This window comes from Suricata suricatta, chromosome 1 (genome assembly GCF_006229205.1).
Source record: "Suricata suricatta isolate VVHF042 chromosome 1, meerkat_22Aug2017_6uvM2_HiC, whole genome shotgun sequence".
Lineage (NCBI taxonomy): Eukaryota > Metazoa > Chordata > Mammalia > Carnivora > Herpestidae > Suricata > Suricata suricatta.
The window spans coordinates 14,933,567-14,951,294 of NC_043700.1; the positions used below are offsets into that span (position 1 = coordinate 14,933,567).

At 39.1% G+C, this 17,728-nt stretch overlaps 1 protein-coding gene across 2 annotated transcripts in view; it reads left to right on the forward strand.

The window, feature by feature from the left end:
- SNX25 (sorting nexin 25) overlaps nt 1–17,728 on the forward strand; it is a 131,081-nt gene that overhangs the window by 27,487 nt on the left and 85,866 nt on the right. For both annotated transcript variants that reach the window (XM_029934602.1, XM_029934607.1), the window contains exons 2-3: nt 1,109–1,193; nt 11,257–11,473. In XM_029934602.1, coding sequence (XP_029790462.1) covers nt 1,172–1,193; nt 11,257–11,473 — 239 coding nt within the window. In that variant the 5' untranslated portion in view covers nt 1,109–1,171. The remainder of the gene's footprint in view (nt 1–1,108; nt 1,194–11,256; nt 11,474–17,728) is intronic.

Here is a 17,728-nt window from a genome sequence, read left to right on the forward strand (position 1 = left end):
ATGACCTGAGCCAAAGTTGGACACCTAACCAGTTGAGCCACCCTGGTGCCCCGTGGTTTTTTTCTATTTTTTTTTGCCCTTAAAGTCAACAGAGCAGGAAAATTCTTTGTATACTTCTTTGCATATGTGCATGTATTTCTGTTGGATTCCTAGAAGTAGAATTACTAAATGAAGTTGTAGCTCATAGGAATAGACATTTCCCCCAATGATGTATGAAAATGAGTATTTCTGTGTATCTTTGCCAATATTTGAGAGTAGGTACCTTTCCCTTTGCTTTGGCAGTTTGAGGTCTCATTGCTCTAATTTGTATTTCTCTAACTAAAAGGGAGGTTGCATATTTTTTTCATACATTTATTGGTATTTATCTTTCATGATTGTCCTTTTAATTTCTTTGCTTGGTTTTTTTAGTTTTCTTAGGAGCGCTGTATATATTAATTAATAGTCCTTTGTTACATATGTTGCAGATATATTTTATGCTGAAGATACTTCAGCCACACAGGAGTTGCCTAGTTTTAGGTAGCTTTATTTGTCAGTTTTTTTTCCTTAAAACTTTTGGATTTTGTGTCTTACTTTAGGGAGGCCTTCTCCATCCCAAGATTATAAACAACTTCTCCCTTATTTCCTTTGAATACATTTTTAGTTTAATAAAATAGTTTATTGTTTATCAGTTTGGAATTATCAATTTAGAATTATTTATGTTTAAAGTATGAGGTAAGACTCTAACCTTTTTTCACACAGGAATATCCAGTTATCCCAACACTTTTCATTGGATGATCTGTTTTCCTTACTGACTTCAAATTTTCTTATGTTCTAATGTCTCATATGTAGATACATTTGTTTTTGTACTTCTGCTGTTCTGTTGATTTGTTTATTCCTCCTCTGGCATCATGTTGTTTTTTGATATTTGGTAGGGAAAATCCTTTCTTTCTTTTTCAAAAATGCCTTAACTAATCACAAGCATTTATTTACTTTTTCCAGAAGAACTTTTCAATGTATTAATGTCTAAATATCTTGTTTAAGTGATATTTCATAGTTTGGTTTTATTTTTATATGTGATTTATTCAGTAATCTGTATCTTTTTTTTCCTTCATTTTTTCTTACATTTCAGAATCCTGTATATGGAAACTCACCTGAGTCAGTGCAGTCTAGAAGGGTAGTAATTTCTCATAATATGGACAAAGCTCTAAAAGAAGGTAAGGAAAAAATGAGAGTATATAATTACCATGTAAAGCAACTCATTATGTTCTAAAGGGAAAATGCAATCTCTAACAAATTTATCCTTCTTGTCTGTTTGTAGCCTTAGGAATTTTTATTCATGAGTTTTTATGTTGACTAAAAAATACATCCTTAGTTTAGTTGAATGGATGGGATTTAAATATAGATTAAGTAGGATTTCCAAGTCATGAAGCTAACTGGCCATGTGGATCTAGCTCCAGCATGTGAAACGAGGATCAGGTCTCTGCTATCTAAAATAGGTATCAGGAAATATATTTTCTTCTAGATGTAACTGAGAGAAGGTGTGTTGGGGATGAGTGCACTCAGGCTCACTCACTGACAGCAAATGAAGGGGTAGCGGTCAGCTTTCTGAAAGAATGACGGACGAGCCAGTAACAGTGGTATTGAAGAAGGCTGAAGGCAGGTCGCCAAGGGCACAGTGTTGTTACTGTTACATGTAGAAATGGAACTAAGTAGGCAAATTAACAAATATTGAAATTGAGAAGATACATTTTGATCAAATTAAAGTTCAAATAATATTTTAAAAATCAAATATTTAAAAACTCAGTTTCACTTATAAGTGCAGGAAAAGAGTCTTGAGTTTTTCTAGTGAATACATGGTGTTAGATATGAAGTTGAGAGAACCGAATAAGTGATACATACTTAAGCAAGTATGTTTACTTTCATAGTTCACAGAAAGTACTGTATTAAATTTGAAGATGAGTACTATGTAAGTTCAGAGACCATCTGAAATTGTATGTATTCATAGAGTTTAGAACTTTTGGAACTCATTAAACTTTTCAGATATTTCTATTAGTAAAGTACGATGACTTTGATAAAAGGCAAATTTTAAAATTCAGTAATTTTAATATAATCTCAATGTCATGGTTTAAAAATAATTCTTAACTGTATTTATTGAAGTAAAATTTACATACTTTGAAATGCACAAATCTTCAGTATATATACAGTAATTTTCATAAATGCATATAGCCATGTAACCAGCACCCTTTGCAAACTAAAATGTTTTTTTTTAATGTTTATTTTTGAGAGAGAGTGAGAGCATTCATGCAAGCCAGGAAGGGGCAGAGAGAGAGAGGGACATAGAGAATCCCAAGCAGGTATCATGCTACCAGTGTGAGCCCAACACGGGGCTTGGGCTCACGCACTGCGAGATCAAGACCTGAGCAAAATTAGGAGTTGGATGCTTACCCACCTGAGCCACCCAGGAGCCCCTAAACATTTCCATCATTATAGGAAGTTTGCCTCTTGTCCCCCTTTAATGAAACCCACTTCTCTTATTGTAATTTCGATCACTGTAGATCAGTTTTGCCTATTCTTAAACCTCCTAGAAGTTTGTATGGAATCATACAGGACGTAGTGTCCTATGCCTGACTTCTTAGCATTAAAAAATTTTTTTTAACTGTTTATTCATTTTGGAGAGACAGAGCATGAATGGGGGAGGGATGTGGGAGGGGGGACACAGAATACAAAATAGGTTCAGGCTCTAAGCTGTCAGACTCCGATGCAGGGCTTGAACTCACAAACCATGAGATCATGACCTGAGTCTTATATCAGTTCATTCTTTGTTATTACTGAGTGTAGTATTACTTTATACTAATATGACTGGGTCACAATATATTTATCCTTTTTCTTTTTGGATATTTGGGTTGTTTCTAATTTTTTGAAACATACTGAATAGAGCTGCTATAAACAAGTATTTTTCTGGACATGTTTTTCGTTTGTCTTGGACAAATTCCTAGGAGTAAAATTGCAGGGTCGAGGGTAGTTGTGTGTTTAACTTTATCGGAAATTGCCACATGATCTAAAGCGGTTGTGTCTTTATTTCAGCTCTCATTATGTATGACCGTTCTAGTTGTTTTGCATCATCGCCAACATTCACTGGTGTCACTCTCTCTCTCTTAACTATATTGGTAAATGTAAAACAAAATCGTACTGTGAGCTTCAACTGCATTATCTGTGGAGACGAATGATGTTGAACATCCTTTCATGTGATTTTTGACCACTTCCATATCTTCACTTGTGATGTGTCTGTTCAAGTCTTTTTTTAAAATAAATATTTAACTTAGAGTTGTAGGAGTATTTTTAAAGATCTATTTTGGTTTCACATTCCTTCTTAAATATGGATATAGTGAATACTTTCTATCAGTTCGTAAATTGCCTTTTATTTTTTAAATGTTGTCTTTGAGCAGAAGTTTTAAATTTTGATAACATTTAATTTACCAATTCTCTTTTTTTTCTATTCTCTTGATAGCATAATTTTTGTCTTCGAGTTCATTGACTGTTTTTCTTAAAATTTTAGTGTGTAGTTAAGTGTATCCAGTGAATTGTTTTAATTATATATTGTCCTCATGACTAGAATTTCCATATGGTTCTTCTTTGCAGTTTTGGGTTCTCTGAGATTTCCTCATCTGTCACTTAGGACCATCTTTATCTTTAATTCCTTGAACATACTTTATATAGCTGCTTTGAAGGCTCCTTGGGTGAAGTCTAAAACCTGGGCCACTTTGGCTTTGCTTTCTGTCGATTGATTTTTGCTCTTAAGTATGTATTACTTGTGTTTGTTTGTTTCTTCCTCAGGTCTTCTTCTTTTTGATTATGTCCTGAACAGTGTGGATGCTACTTTCTAGACATTCTAGCTTCTGTTATTGTCCTCTGAAGAGTGTCCATTTTTGTCCTAGTATGCAGCTAAATTTTTGACTCTCCACTTTGGGGATACTTGGTTTTACACATATTTTTAGGGCAGGCTTGCTTGGATTTTGTCCTTAGTCTGTGGTGAATTTCTCAGTCCTGGGTCATAGGGGTTAACCTTCTAGTTCATGTTCCCTACACAGTTTCAGTGGAAAGTCCATGGTCCGATCTCTAGCTGGACAGGATTCCAGTTCTGTGGCGGACAACAGTTCAAGTATCTGTTCCGCTGACTCAGTCTTCCAGCTGTTGCTTTGAACTGGTCTCCTCGCAGTCATACTTCCATACCTGTGTAGGACGGAGTGAGCAGTGGGTTTGAGAATTTGTAATTCAGACTTTGTGGCTCTGTCCTTTTTTGTATTTCCTGCATTTATGTTCAGCTGCTTTGGCAGTTCCTAACTCTGTTTCTGATATCTTAGATTAAAATTAAAAACACACAGATGTTCAGTCTAAGTTTGAACTGCCTTGGGGCGCCTGGGTGTCTGTGTCCGACTTCAGCTCGGGTCATGATCTCACAGTTCGTGAGTTTGATCCCTGTGTTGGGCTCTGTGCTGACAGCTGAGGGCCTGGATCCTGCTTTGGGTTCTGTCTCTCCCTCTATCTCTGCTCCTCCCTAGCTCACACTCTGTTTCCCCTTCTCTCTCAAAAATAAATAAACATAAAAAAAAAAAGTTTTAACTGCCTTGTGTCTCTAGGACTACTGAGTGTCTCAGGGGAAAGTTATATAAACATGACTTGTACCAGCACTAGGTCCCTTCTATTAAGGATAGATTTTCCCTTCAGTTTCTCTGACTTTGCTTTCTAGTGCCTTTAAATAGTTGTTTAATATTTTTTCTCCAGAGTTCACAATTGGTTTCTATTGGAAGGTTAGTCTGATATAAGCTATTCTACCATAACTGAATTGGAGCTGTCTCTCTTTTTTCTTTTAATTGTGGGAAACTACATAATGTAAAATTTATCAGCTATTTTAAAGTATATAGTTCAGTAGTATTATGCATATTTTCACTTCTGTGGAAAGGTTTCCAAACTCTTACCATCTTGCAAGCCTGAAACTATACCTGTTAAGTCCCACTGCCCCATTCCCTCTGATCCTGGTAATGAGCACTCTGCCTTCTGTCTCCATGAATTTGACGTTAGGTACCACATATAAGTGAGATCAAATAGTATTTGCCCTTCTGTGTTGAGCATATTTACTTATTAGCACAATGTTCTCAAGGTTAGTCCATGTTGTAGTATGTGTCAGAATTTCCTTTTTTTTTTTTTTTAAGGTTGATGAATACTCCATTTTATGTCTGTAACAAGATAGGTTTTTTTTTTTTTAAAGATCTTATTTTTTTAAGTAAACTCTTTACCCGTTGTGAACTTATGACCCCATGACCAGGAGTCACCTGCTCTCCCGACTGAGCCAGCCAGGCACTTCCTATAACCGCATTTTCTTTATCCATTCATTCATCAGTGGACATTTGGGTTGCTTCTAGCTTTTTGTTATAGTGATTATGCTGCTATGAACATGAGTGTCTCTTTAATTTTTTAAGATTGTAAAATTTCTCTGCACCTAAACGTGGCATATTTATCTACCATGGACCAATTTGTTTCAGAATATTTATGGAACAGAAAAGACCAGGGCTGAGGCCTAGTTGACAAAAACCAAAACAGAATGAAACCAAAAAAAAATCTCAAAACCACATTATCCTCAGGCTACTTTCTGCGCAATGATTTATTTGGAAAGGACAGTATTATCCAAAGCCTTGGGGTAAGAGCTTTAGTTAATTACACTTTGGTACAGGAATTTTTTTCTTTTTTTTCTCCTACTATATTCCTAATGTTTACAATTTCCTCTCCTTTGTTTTAAGCAAAATGATTTTCAGTGGAGTTGAACATTATATTACCCACCAAAAGAAGAACTAAAGGCTGCTATCAAGTTGGTTATGAGAATAAAATGTAGGCATTTGGGAGTCATTAAAAGCAACAGTAAACTAGGGGTGCCTGAGTGGCTCAGTCAGTCAAATGCCTGACTCTAAATTTCAGCTCGGGTTGTAATTTCATGTGGATTCGAGCCCCATGTCAGGCTTGCTTCTAGATTTACCCTACTTTGTTACCCTAAATCCTCCTTTTACATTAATCTGAAGTTCCAATCATATTATTCCATCTTATGTAATCTTCATAGATTCCTTTTTACCTGCTAATTTCTTTGAGAGCACTCAATTTTTGTTGGCTACTATTACATGTTTAGAAGAAAGACTCTATGTTGGCAGTGAGGATAAGTGTTCTTTCTCGTTGTGGTTATATTATTTATCCTTATTTCTTTTTAAGAAAACTTTTTTTATTTGAGAGAGAGAGAGAGTGAGTGAGTGTGTGTGTGTGTGAGAGAGCAGAGGAGAGGGGAGAGAGAGAATCTTAAACAGGCTCCACACTCAGCGTGGAGCTCAATGTGGGGCTTGAGCCCATAACCCTGGGATCATGCATGACCTGAGTTGAAATCGAGACTCAGATGCTCAACCACCTGAGCTACCCAGGCGCCCCTATGCTTATTTCTTAATAGAGACCATAAAATAATATAAATCATGAATTTCTGTATCTTCAGATTGACCCATAGAGTATATTTGAAATAACTCATATATGTACTTGTGTAAATGAGTATATGTACCTTGTAATATATACTTAGAATCATGGCTTTGTTGCATACTTTTTCTTTCTTTTTTTTTTTTTTTGGCCCAACATGGGGCTCAAACTTAAGACCCTGAAATCAAGAGTGCTATGCCTCACTGACTGAGGCAGCCAAGTGCCCTTGTTTCATACCTTTATATTTGTTATGTTTTTATAATACTTAGCTTAAAGGGGTACTGATAAGCTATGGATAGAGATTTGTTGGTGTGACAGGTAAATGTTCTATTACTGAGTTCAGATTTTTGCCAGTATTCAGTTTCGTCCATTCCTAACCAAAATGTATTATCAGAAGAGTATTTTAGGGCTGTATTGGTTAACATGTGCAGTGTGGCTAACACAGGTAATGGGACATTATGTAGATGAATATGCCATTCACATAGACCCTTTCGCATACTAAGAAGATCTTATTTTAAAGATACTAAGCCTCTTAAAATTGCTTTTAATTTCCTTCTATAATTTGAAAGTAAACTTTAACCAAGGGAAAAATGCTTCTATTTCCCAAATGTTTTGGGTTGTAGATTTATTTGCTACTAGACAAAAATTCTGTGGCATGAAAACTTTGTTTAATGAAAGAGTAAGGGAGAATCGCAAATGAACAAATTCGTGTTTTGTTGTCAAGGTGGCTCTTACCATGCTCTGATTGCTTGGCACTGAGATGTCCAGGAGAAGGATGGAAAGGACTTGCAGACCAGGGCCTGTGGATGTCACGTAGTTCAGCCCACCATCTCAGGAAGTAATGTTTTTTGTGTCATCCTTGTCCATTGGATATCCAGCTTGTTTAAAAGTTGCCTCTGGGGGCACCTGGGTGGCTTAGTCAGTTAGGTGTCCGACTCCGGCTCAGGTCATGATCTCATGTTCATGGGTTCGAGCCCTGCATCGGGCTTTGTGCTGACAGTTCAGAGCCTGGAGCCTGCTTCAGATTCTGTGTCTTCCTCTCTCTCTGCCCCTCCCCCGCTCACTCTCTGTCTCTCAAAAATGAAAAAGACATAAAAAAATTTTTTTAAAGTTGCCTCTGATAGAGTATTCACCATCTAATGTGAATCTTGAATAGCTTTAATGTTTTTATTCAATTCCTCCTAGTGTTGATCAGAATAAACAACTTCTTGTGACTTCCACCTGTTTGGCTCTATTAATGCTTTCTAGGGCAATGTTTAAAGGTATAGCCATTTGCATATTTTTTCATGTAAATATATATTTTTTAATGTTTTTAATTTATTTTTGAGAGCAAGACAGCATGAGCAGGGGAGGGTCAGAGAGAGAGGGAGGCACAGAATTCGAAGACAGGCTTCAGGCTCTGAGCTGTCAGTATAGAGCCTGACACGGGGCTCGAACCCATGAACCATGAGATCATGACCTGAGCCAAAGTCAGATGCTTAACCGACTGAGCCACCCAGGTGCCCCCATATAAATAGATTTTAAAGAAGCTGGAGGTCCACTGGGCAAGGAAGCTATTTCAGATGTTTCCTGTCTTGTACTCCTGTGACTTGTTTTGTTCAGCCTTCATGAGGGACTAATGTGTACTGAGTACCAAGAGTGTTTGACTGGCAGGTAGGATCCTTGGCTTTGCCACCTATTTGGCTTTGAGCAGATTACTTCACTTATTGGAGTCTCAATTTCCTGAGAGGATGTAGCTCAGTTACTCTGTAGGAACAATGAATGATTGATCTATTTGTTGCTAATAAATGAGATTATAGGATTGACCTATTCCTGTTTTTGCCGTAATTTCTTAAATATTTGGGTCAGAAACTTTTCCTGTTTTCTCCTAAATGGAAGAGTCCAATTAGGAATGAGATATGATTAGACATATTGTAAAACTTCAGCATGGAAGGTAAAATAGATAGATATCCACTGGACACAAAAGAAAAGGCTGGGTGTCTAAGTTAAGTGTCTGTCTTTGGCTCAGGTCATGATCTCACAGTTCACGAGTTCGAGCCCCATGTTGGGCTCTGTGCTAACAGCTTGGAGCCATGAGCCTGCTTAAGATTCTGTGTCTCCCTCTTTCTCTGCCCTTCCCCTGTGCATGCTTTGTCTCTCTCTCTCAAAAATAAAGTTAAAAATTAAAAAAAAAAGAATGAGATGTGTCTACTTTTTGTAAAATCTAGAAAACATAACCATTTTTTTAAAATGTTTATTTTTGAGAGGGAGAGCGTGTGCACATGGAGGGTCAGAGACAGAGAGGGAGAGAGAGAATCCCAGTCTCCACACTGTCACCGCAGAGCCCGATGTGGGGCTCAAACTCAGGAATCGTGAGATCATGACATGAGCCAAAATCAAGAGGGTCAGATGCTTAGCTGACCAACCCAGGCATCCTGGGACACCTAACAACTATTAGTTCAAATTAATATCTGAAAGTGAGCACAAAATAGCCAAAGGGTTTAGGAGATGATTAATCTGTTGAATTTGCTTTTGTTTTGCCTTTTCTTTTGTGTCCAGTGGATATCTATTTTACCTTCCATGCTGGAAGTTTTACGATACTAGAATTAAAAACTTATTTAATGAAAAATGAAAGATTGAAGTAGTGTCTTTTTTTCTTTTTTAATGCCTCCCCCATTAGTCTTTGGCAAGTAATGTTCTCACCTGTAAGGCTTACCTACCTTAAGTATCTTCTCCCACTACTGAGGCCAGTGGAATCACTTTGAGACTTTAGCCAAATCTTTGTATATATGTGTCTGTGAACAAAATTGTTGGTGCTCTATGTATGTTTTTGACCTATGAGATTTAAGATGCTATTTTGTAAATTATTATAAAGCTATAATGCAGACATTCTGGAAACATGCAAAAACACTGGATATACTTTCACAGTCAATATGCTGAGAAAAAAGCTGTCAGAATATTAAAACAAGAATAGTTTTTTCGTTGTCTTGCGGGCTGTTGCATGTACATGGAATCCTCACACAGGATGCATACTGACCCTGAGCTGGAGGTTCCATTTGTGACCCAGTTTTCTGGGAAATAGGACCCCCTCTACCCTCGCCAGGCGCATTTAAAATTGGTGTGTAATGACCAAGAGGAGTAAAATGAACAGCAAATCCTGGACTGCACAGGTATTTGAAAATTATAGGTTAGACTTTTGTAGGCCGGTTGTGAAGTGAGTCAGGATCCCAAGTTACATTTTGTTTCATAGGATTCCTGGGGACAAAGCAAAGCAAGAGTAAACTGTTTATCTGAGATGATGTATGGTCATAGCAAAATTAAGCCAAATCAACTGGTATTTGAGGACAGAAATGAGCAGTGCTTAAAAAATAGTGCAGGTGTCCTTGAGCTGGAACATGAGTATGTGGCGAAGTGTTTTTCTCCCTTGGGGGAATCACCACCTAAACCCTTCCCTTCTCTACGGGCTTGAGCAATAAATACAGTGACTACTGTACAGAAGTAGTGATGGAGTAATGTGGCTAGACAAAATTAAGATGTGCTGAAAGTATAAAATATATACCAGATAGTGAAGACATCGTGTGGAAAAAGTTTCATCAACATAGTATTGACTATGTGTTGAAATCCTAATATTTTGGATATGTTAGTTGAAATACATTATTGAAATTTAACCTGTTTTTTTTCCCTTCTTAACATGGCTACTAGACTACATATGTGACTCTCCTTTTTCCGTTGGATAGCACTAATCTAGAGCTCAGGTTTTTTATTTCTAAGGCATAAAATTGGTCCAGAATTAAGAGAGACTAGAAATCTTTCAGAGAAAGTGGTCAGCTACAGATGTTGAACCTGGTGTGATACCTGACTTATGGGATTGTTCCTGTGTTGGGGTCTCACTTAGAGACAGAAACCTCATAGTACTTGCAAGAAAATTTAATACAAAGTTTTATCAACTTGTAAAGGGACTTAGTTACTGGGAGATAAAGAGAACTCCAAATATGGGAAGAGCAGGTAATGGGAGAGGTCACTGTCCCTAGTGGTGGACAGTAGAGCACGTTAAGGAGGGACACAATGGGAGAGGGTTGGTTCTTCATCCTGGAGCTGAGATCCGGGCCTGACTGGGGAGGGCATAGCCATGGTCTGTGTGATGGTGGAGTGGTTTGGGGAGCCACCCCCATGGTGCTAGCACAATTCTCTGGGAAGCTGCCCTCTGTGTGCCATTGGAATCTGCTGGAGTGAGTGCCATCTGGTGCCCCCCCATGCTGCTGTGTGCAGCACACCTCAGGGGCAGTCAGAGAGGAGCACACGGGAAACAGGAGAGAAGCCCCTTCCTCCTCTAGCGTCACTCCAGCATCCTCTCCCGACAAACCTTGACATGATCTTGGTTGGCAAAGAAGAAGTGTTTACTGGGTCCATTCCCAGTATCCTAAAGCAGGGCAAAAAACGGTGCATTTGGAGCAGAGAGGCAATAAACTGATGACTGGCACACTCCATATGCAGATTGCCACTGTGTAAGATGCTCTGTTGTCTTGATAAATTTAGATAGTTTGGCTCCAAGATAGAGTATTTAAAAATTGGGCCGTCTGTGAATTTTGAGGACATATGGTCAGCACACTCCTAGAATTTTAGTTAGAGGAGACTTTTATTTTGAAATATTTTAGGAAAGATTATGTCTTCTCTTATTTTGTTATCCACTCTCTTTATATTTTAAACAGTGAATGTTAAGTAGTAGTTTCCAGTAGAAATGCTGTCTTGGTGTTTCATCAAAGTTTTACTCCTTGGTCTGTTTATTCCCGGTAGTGTTTGACTACAGTTACAGAGATTATGTTCTGTCCTGGTATGGAAATCTCAGCAGAGACGAGGGGCAACTTTACCATCTGCTCTTGGAAGACTTTTGGGAAATTGCCAGACAGCTGCGCCACAGACTGAGCCACGTGGATGTGGTTAAAGTCGTCTGCAATGATGTTGTAAGAACTTTACTCACTCACTTCTGTGACCTGAAAGCTGCAAATGCCAGGTAACTGTTCGAATATGAACAACCTCCCCCACTTTTCTTCACATTAAAATATTTTTCTTTTATAGAAAGGGGTCAAAGTCCAGATAAAGTTCTAGAATTTTCTGCGTCTTGCTGGCAGTTGGCTTGAGATGTACATATATTGAGGGGTAATAATTATAGTGTGCTGATAGAGTAGAATTTTTTTTTTTTTTTTAGTGTTGGACATATTGTGATGAGTGTCTGTGAATTTACAATTTTTGGAAAAGTTAAGAATTCATGTTTCTTTTTGTGAGTCCTGTGTTAAGAGCTCTGTCTCATCATGGTATGTTGAAAACTATTTAATTATTATTATTACTATTACTGCTTTTATTCTGAAATGCCAATTTTGTTATTTTAATTCCTATTTTTTCTTTTTTTACATTTTCTTTTTTTAAAATTTACATCCAAGTTACTTAACATGTAGTACAGTAATGATTTCGGGAGTAGGATCCAGTGATTCATCCCCCACATTAACACCCAGTGCTCATCCCAGCTCGGGTTTTCCTTCCTGCCCCTCGCCCAACCCTCTGTTCTCTGTGGTTAGGGGTCTCCTATGGTTTGTTCCCTGCCCTGTTTTTATATTATTTTTGCTTCCATTTCCTTATGTTCATCTGTTTTGTTTCTTAAATTTCACATATGAGTGAAGTCATATGATATTTGTCTTTTTCTAATTTTGTTTAGCATAATATATTCTAGTTCCATCCATGTTGTTGCAGATGGCAAGATTTTACTGTTTTTGATTGCTAATATTCCATTATGTGTGTGTGTGTGTGTGTGTGTGTGTGTGTGTGTGTATACACACATCCATTATATATATATATATATATATATATACCCACCAGCAGTGCAAGAGCATTCCTCTTTCTCTGCATCCTCGCCAACAACTCTTGTTTTCTGAGTTGTTAATGTTAGCCATTCTGATGGGTGTGAGGTGGTTCTCACTATGGTTTTGATTTGTATACACACACACACCCACACACACATATACATACACACCCCCTCCACATCTTCTTTATCCATTCATCAGTTGATGGACATTTAGGTTCTTTCCATACATTAGCCATTGTCAATAGTGCTGCTATAAATATTGGGGTGCATGTGCCCCTTCCTGTATCCTTTGGATAAATACCTAGTAGTACAATTGCTGGGTCATAGGGTAGTTCTATTTTTAATGTTTTGAGGAACCTCCATACTGTTTTCCAGAGAGCTGCACCAGTTTGCATTCCCACCAGCAGTGCAAGAGCGTTCCTCTTTCTCTGCATCCTTGCCAACAACTATTGTTTTCTGAGTTGTTAATGTTAGCCATTCTGATGGGTGTGAGGTGGTTCTCACTGTGGTTTTGATTTGTATTTCCCTGATGATGAGTGATGTTGAGTATGTTTTCATGTGTCTGTTAGCCATCTGGATGTCTTCTTTGGAAAAGTGTTCATGTCTTTTGTTCATTTCTTCACTGGATTATTTGTTTTTGGGGGGTTTGATTTGGTAAGTTCTTTGTAAATTTTGGATACTAACCATTTATCGATACATTCTTTGCAGATACCTTCTCCCGTTCCATTAGTTACCTTTTAGTTTTGCTGACTGTTTCCTTCACCGTGCAGAAGCTTTTTATCTTGATGAGGTCCCAGTGGTTCATTTTTGCTTTTGTTTCCCTGGAGACATGTTGAGTAAGAAGTTGCTCTGGCTGAGATCTCCACAAGGTTTTTGCCTGCTATCTCCTCTAGGATATTGATGGCTTCCTGTGTTACGTTTAGGTCTTTCATCCATTTTGAGTTTATTTTTCATATGGTGTAAGAAAGTGGTACAGGTTCATTCTTCTGCATGTCACTGTCCAGTTTTCCCAACACCATTCCCAGGTGCCCCTGAATGTCCTGTTATTGAGTGAGTGTGAGAATGCTGAATTAAAGCCTTTCTAACTTGCACGTAAAAGTCGTCTTATCGAAAGGAGTGGCCTTCTGCCTGTTTGGATATGGACTCAGTAGGAGAGGGGCTCCTTACAGTTAGCGTGGCCTATTCTTACTGATAGTATTCTATCTCTACTTTCAGTGAAGAGAGAAGGTATCTGACAGACACACAGGAGGATAAATAAGCATCCTTCTTGGGCAGGTGGTAACTGCTGTTCTAAGAACCCCAGCTGGGTGACTTTACCAGCCAGCAGTCCTGTTCTGAACTGTGCTGTTGCTCACTGGGGCCCAGCTGCCAAATGTCATTGTCCAGCAGCAGCTCCCTGTGCCTGGCTAGATTGCCTTTCTCTAGGAATCCTTTTCTCTCCCAGAGTCTACCTAGCACAAGCCTATGAGACCAATGTTTACAGAGCCATCTCATGTCTAGTATTTTCCAGCTTACTGCCCCCACTGTGTTGCCTTTTTAAAAAAAAAAAACCATGACCCATAGTAAGAAATACATTTTCTATTGTGACCTAATTTCAAAAAACCGTACTCTCATTACCTGTGATAATTGATACCTTTCTGTTAACATTTTTTTAAATCGTGTTGGAGACTAGCTAAATTTCATTTTATTCCTTGTGGGTCACAACCTAGATTTGAAAAAATTATTGTAGAGCAGTGGTTCTCTGATTATTTTGGTCTCAGGACCCCTGTATACTCTTAAAAGGTATTGAAAACCTAAAAGCACTTTGCTCGTGTGGGCCCTGTCTCATGGGGAGCTGCAGCCCACTTGTACTGGTTTGCAAGAGCTGACTGTGCACATCTCTTCCCAACGTGGAGATCAGTGACATCACCTTGTTTGCTTGTGGTTGGCCATGATGGGAGTATTTACACAGTGCGAATGCTCCAAATCAGAGCTGTTTTCCCCCTTGGGGAAGCCACTTGTTCAACCTAATACCACCTCACCTTTCGTTACACTAATGATATTTACCATGTCGGATACTAGAAGTAAGAAATTTTGAAGTGCACGAATACAACACCACTCCCATTAGCCAGCAGAGTGATGCCAGCACACATCAGGTAGCCTCTGGAAGCTCCCCTGTGCTTGTGAGAACAGTAGAAAAGACTTGTGTCGTTTTGTATTGCACACAGGGGTCCCCAGACCACCCTTTGCAAATGGCTGTTGCTAGAGAAAGCAGCTTCCAGTAAGGGAGTGTGTGCACTAATAAGGAAAGTGAGAGGGTGAGGACTCTTGGCTTTTATACCTGGCTGCTCGGGAGCTTCAGCCTCTCCTTTCGAGTGTCTAGCAGCCCCTTGGAGCGCCTGCTGGTTGGCTGCGGTATCTGCTGAATACAGCGCTCCTTCGTTCTGCCTGGCAGATACTGCCCAAGACTTGTCTGAACTCCATGGAAGGTCATTTTAAAGTATGTAAATTATGGTCCAACAGACGACAGTATTTTAAATCCATGGTTTATTCCAGCAGGAAGACTGATGGATTTTGGTTTGGGAGAAGAGCAAGTGGTTAGAGAAATTTTAGCATTTTTATGATTATCTAATTTGAACATGAACATATATTTTTCATGGAGACATTTGCCAGCTTCTGAAATTATTGCTTCTGAGACTAATCTAAAGATATTATGGGTAAACCATTGCAATAATAGAAACAGAGAATTGATTCCATTTTAGAAACGCCTTCTCCCTGGGCTTCTAGTTTTCTTACCCCAATGGTAGGTTTATTTTGCTGATATCTGGACTATGCCCAGAAGCTCTAGTTGATGGTTTTTATTAAAGAAAAAAAGATCCACTCTATACTGGCATTATAGACATTTGGAAAAGTGCCAGTAGGTTACGGGTGTTTTTCATATAGATGATTGTGCCCTGAAAGTGAACTCTAGAGAACTGCTATCTGATGGTGCATTATCTTCTACAAGTCAGACGGTGAGACTGGCAGACAGTGTGTCGAGGTTTGATGGCTGTGTCTACACTTGCCTGCTCTGGGTAAACAGTGCCCTTGTCCTAGAAATCTTTGTTGGTCTGCTGGTATCTGGGCTGTAAAATGACGTTGGCATCCTGGGAAGCACCCGATTGAATTGGCCACGGTCAGACAAGCGAATAATAAATTGCATTAATAAAAACAACACAATACACTGGTTGAGTGTTAGGCCATTGTGTGGAGGCAGCTTTCCAGTCAGCTCATATTTATTTCCAGGCTGATATTCTGTTGCTGCTGTAAACCCATCCAGATCACATTTAATTCTTGCCTCTGCTGCTTCTTCCTTTGTCCCATCTGTCTTGTTTCAGCATGTTTCAGGAAAATCTAAAACTGATTCTTTGTATGCTGTCTAGTCAATAGCATCTTTAATTTCATAGTCTTCTTACAGTCTCTTTGTGTTTTGTTTACTAGTCAAGCACAGGCATGCTGTTTAAGGGGAAAAGTAATTTTTACTAAGGTATTCTGTCTTTATCTCTGAAATGTCCCCTCCCCCTTTCATCTTTGCAATTTTTGATTAGAGAGCAGTGTAAAGAGTGTGAACTTGAGAGTTAGGCAGAACAGGAAGGCTTATTTCTACCATTTATTACCTCAGGCTTTAGACTATTCATGTAACCACTCACATCCTCAGTTCTCTCATCTGTGAAATGGTGATGATGATATCTGCTTCTTGGTGTAGGTGGGAAGATTAAGTAATGTTGAACACAGGAAATTTATAACAGGCTAATGTTTGTCTGCGCACTCAAGGAATGAGAACCCACATGTAGTAGGGATAGTAGTAAACAGTTGGTTCGCACTGGGACAGGAGGATGTTGCCTGGATGAAGAAGGTGCGTGGACACCACCTGACCCAGAAGGAGCCATGTGCCTCATGATCTTTCCTTGGGTTCGCAGGCAATACCCGATACCCACTAACTAGAGGGCATGATGGGAATATGCTGCTCGGAGCGAACAGAGAGAGATTCCAGGGAAGCCTTTGCCCCTCCTTTTTCCATAGATGGAACTGATTTGACCAGCTGTCTGGCCTTCGGCTCAGAAAGTTTTCCCTAACTCTCTTCTAGGAGAGAGATGAGTTTGTCGAAGCCTGAGGGCCAGGCTCTTTTTTATTTTCTGCCTTCCATTGGGAAAGAGAGGGGGTTGTGTATGCTTTGAGAGGAATTTTGGTATTATAGAAAGAAGCCTCTCGTTAGTTTTTTTGGGGCCAGCTTTTCCCAGTAATGATTAACCAAATACATATTTTAAAGTAAAATTATACCCTTAAAAGTGCTTGGCATGACAAAAATAGTATCTAGATCTTAGTATATTTAAAATAATTCTAGCTGGCAGCATAGTTAATTGAAAATAGTTGAGGATGCCATTTTAAATATATTATTTTTATTTTTTAAGGTAAACTCTACCCCCAGTGGTTCAGACTCTTGACCTGAAAACCAAGAGTCCCATGCTTTAACAACTGAGCCAGCCAGGCACAACTGAAGGTGCCATTTTAAAAAAGTCAACATATATCAATATATATGCAAAGACTTATTCTTAAATTCTGTTTATTTTGTTGGCTTTGCACATTAGTGTTGAATTTCTCTTGCTTGTCGTAGAAGACAAAGAGGAAATCTTTCTTTTATAGAATACCTACTCTGGAAACTAGTCTTCATTCTCTAGTGCAAAAAGAAAGTGCAGTGAACTCCCAGGAGGTCTAGTCATAAAGGCACGGATGTGCATTTGTTTCATTTCCTGTGTAGTGCACAGTACCCAGTAGGATCGCTCCCCTGTGTAGTGTCCCCCCTCCACCCCCAGGAATGACCACTAGTTATTGTGAGAAGTCCCTAAACTTTGCGTCTTACCTGGTTTTAGATAGAAAAATTAGCTTCCTTGTCTTTCTTGGTCACTACTGTATCAAGATACTATGGGAAAAGGAGATCTAGAAAGTTCTAGTTTCCACTCCTCTTCACTCAGATCCTCCAAATTAGTGGTGCCTGGGAGAAGGATAGGCCAGTACCAGGAGGGAAACCTCTGACCAGGGTGGGCAGGGCTGTTGAGAAAACACTTGGGCGGGGCGGGGGTGGGGGGTTGTGTGTGTGCCCGGGTGGTTCTGTCAGTTGAGTGTCTGACTCTTGATTTGAGCTTAGCTCATGATCCCAGGGTCGTAGGATCAAGCCCTGTGTCAGACTATGCACAGAGTGTTGATACTGCTTAAGATTCCCTCTCCCTCCGTCCCTCACCTCAGCCCCTTTCCCCCCATCTGTGGCTCACTCTCTGTCTCTTTCTGTCTCTCTCAAATAAAACATATTTTAAAAAATACTTTGGAGCCTCACAGAAGGCAATTTGCCACCAATTTATGTGGCATCAGCTCATGGACTCTCTTCTCAGTAGG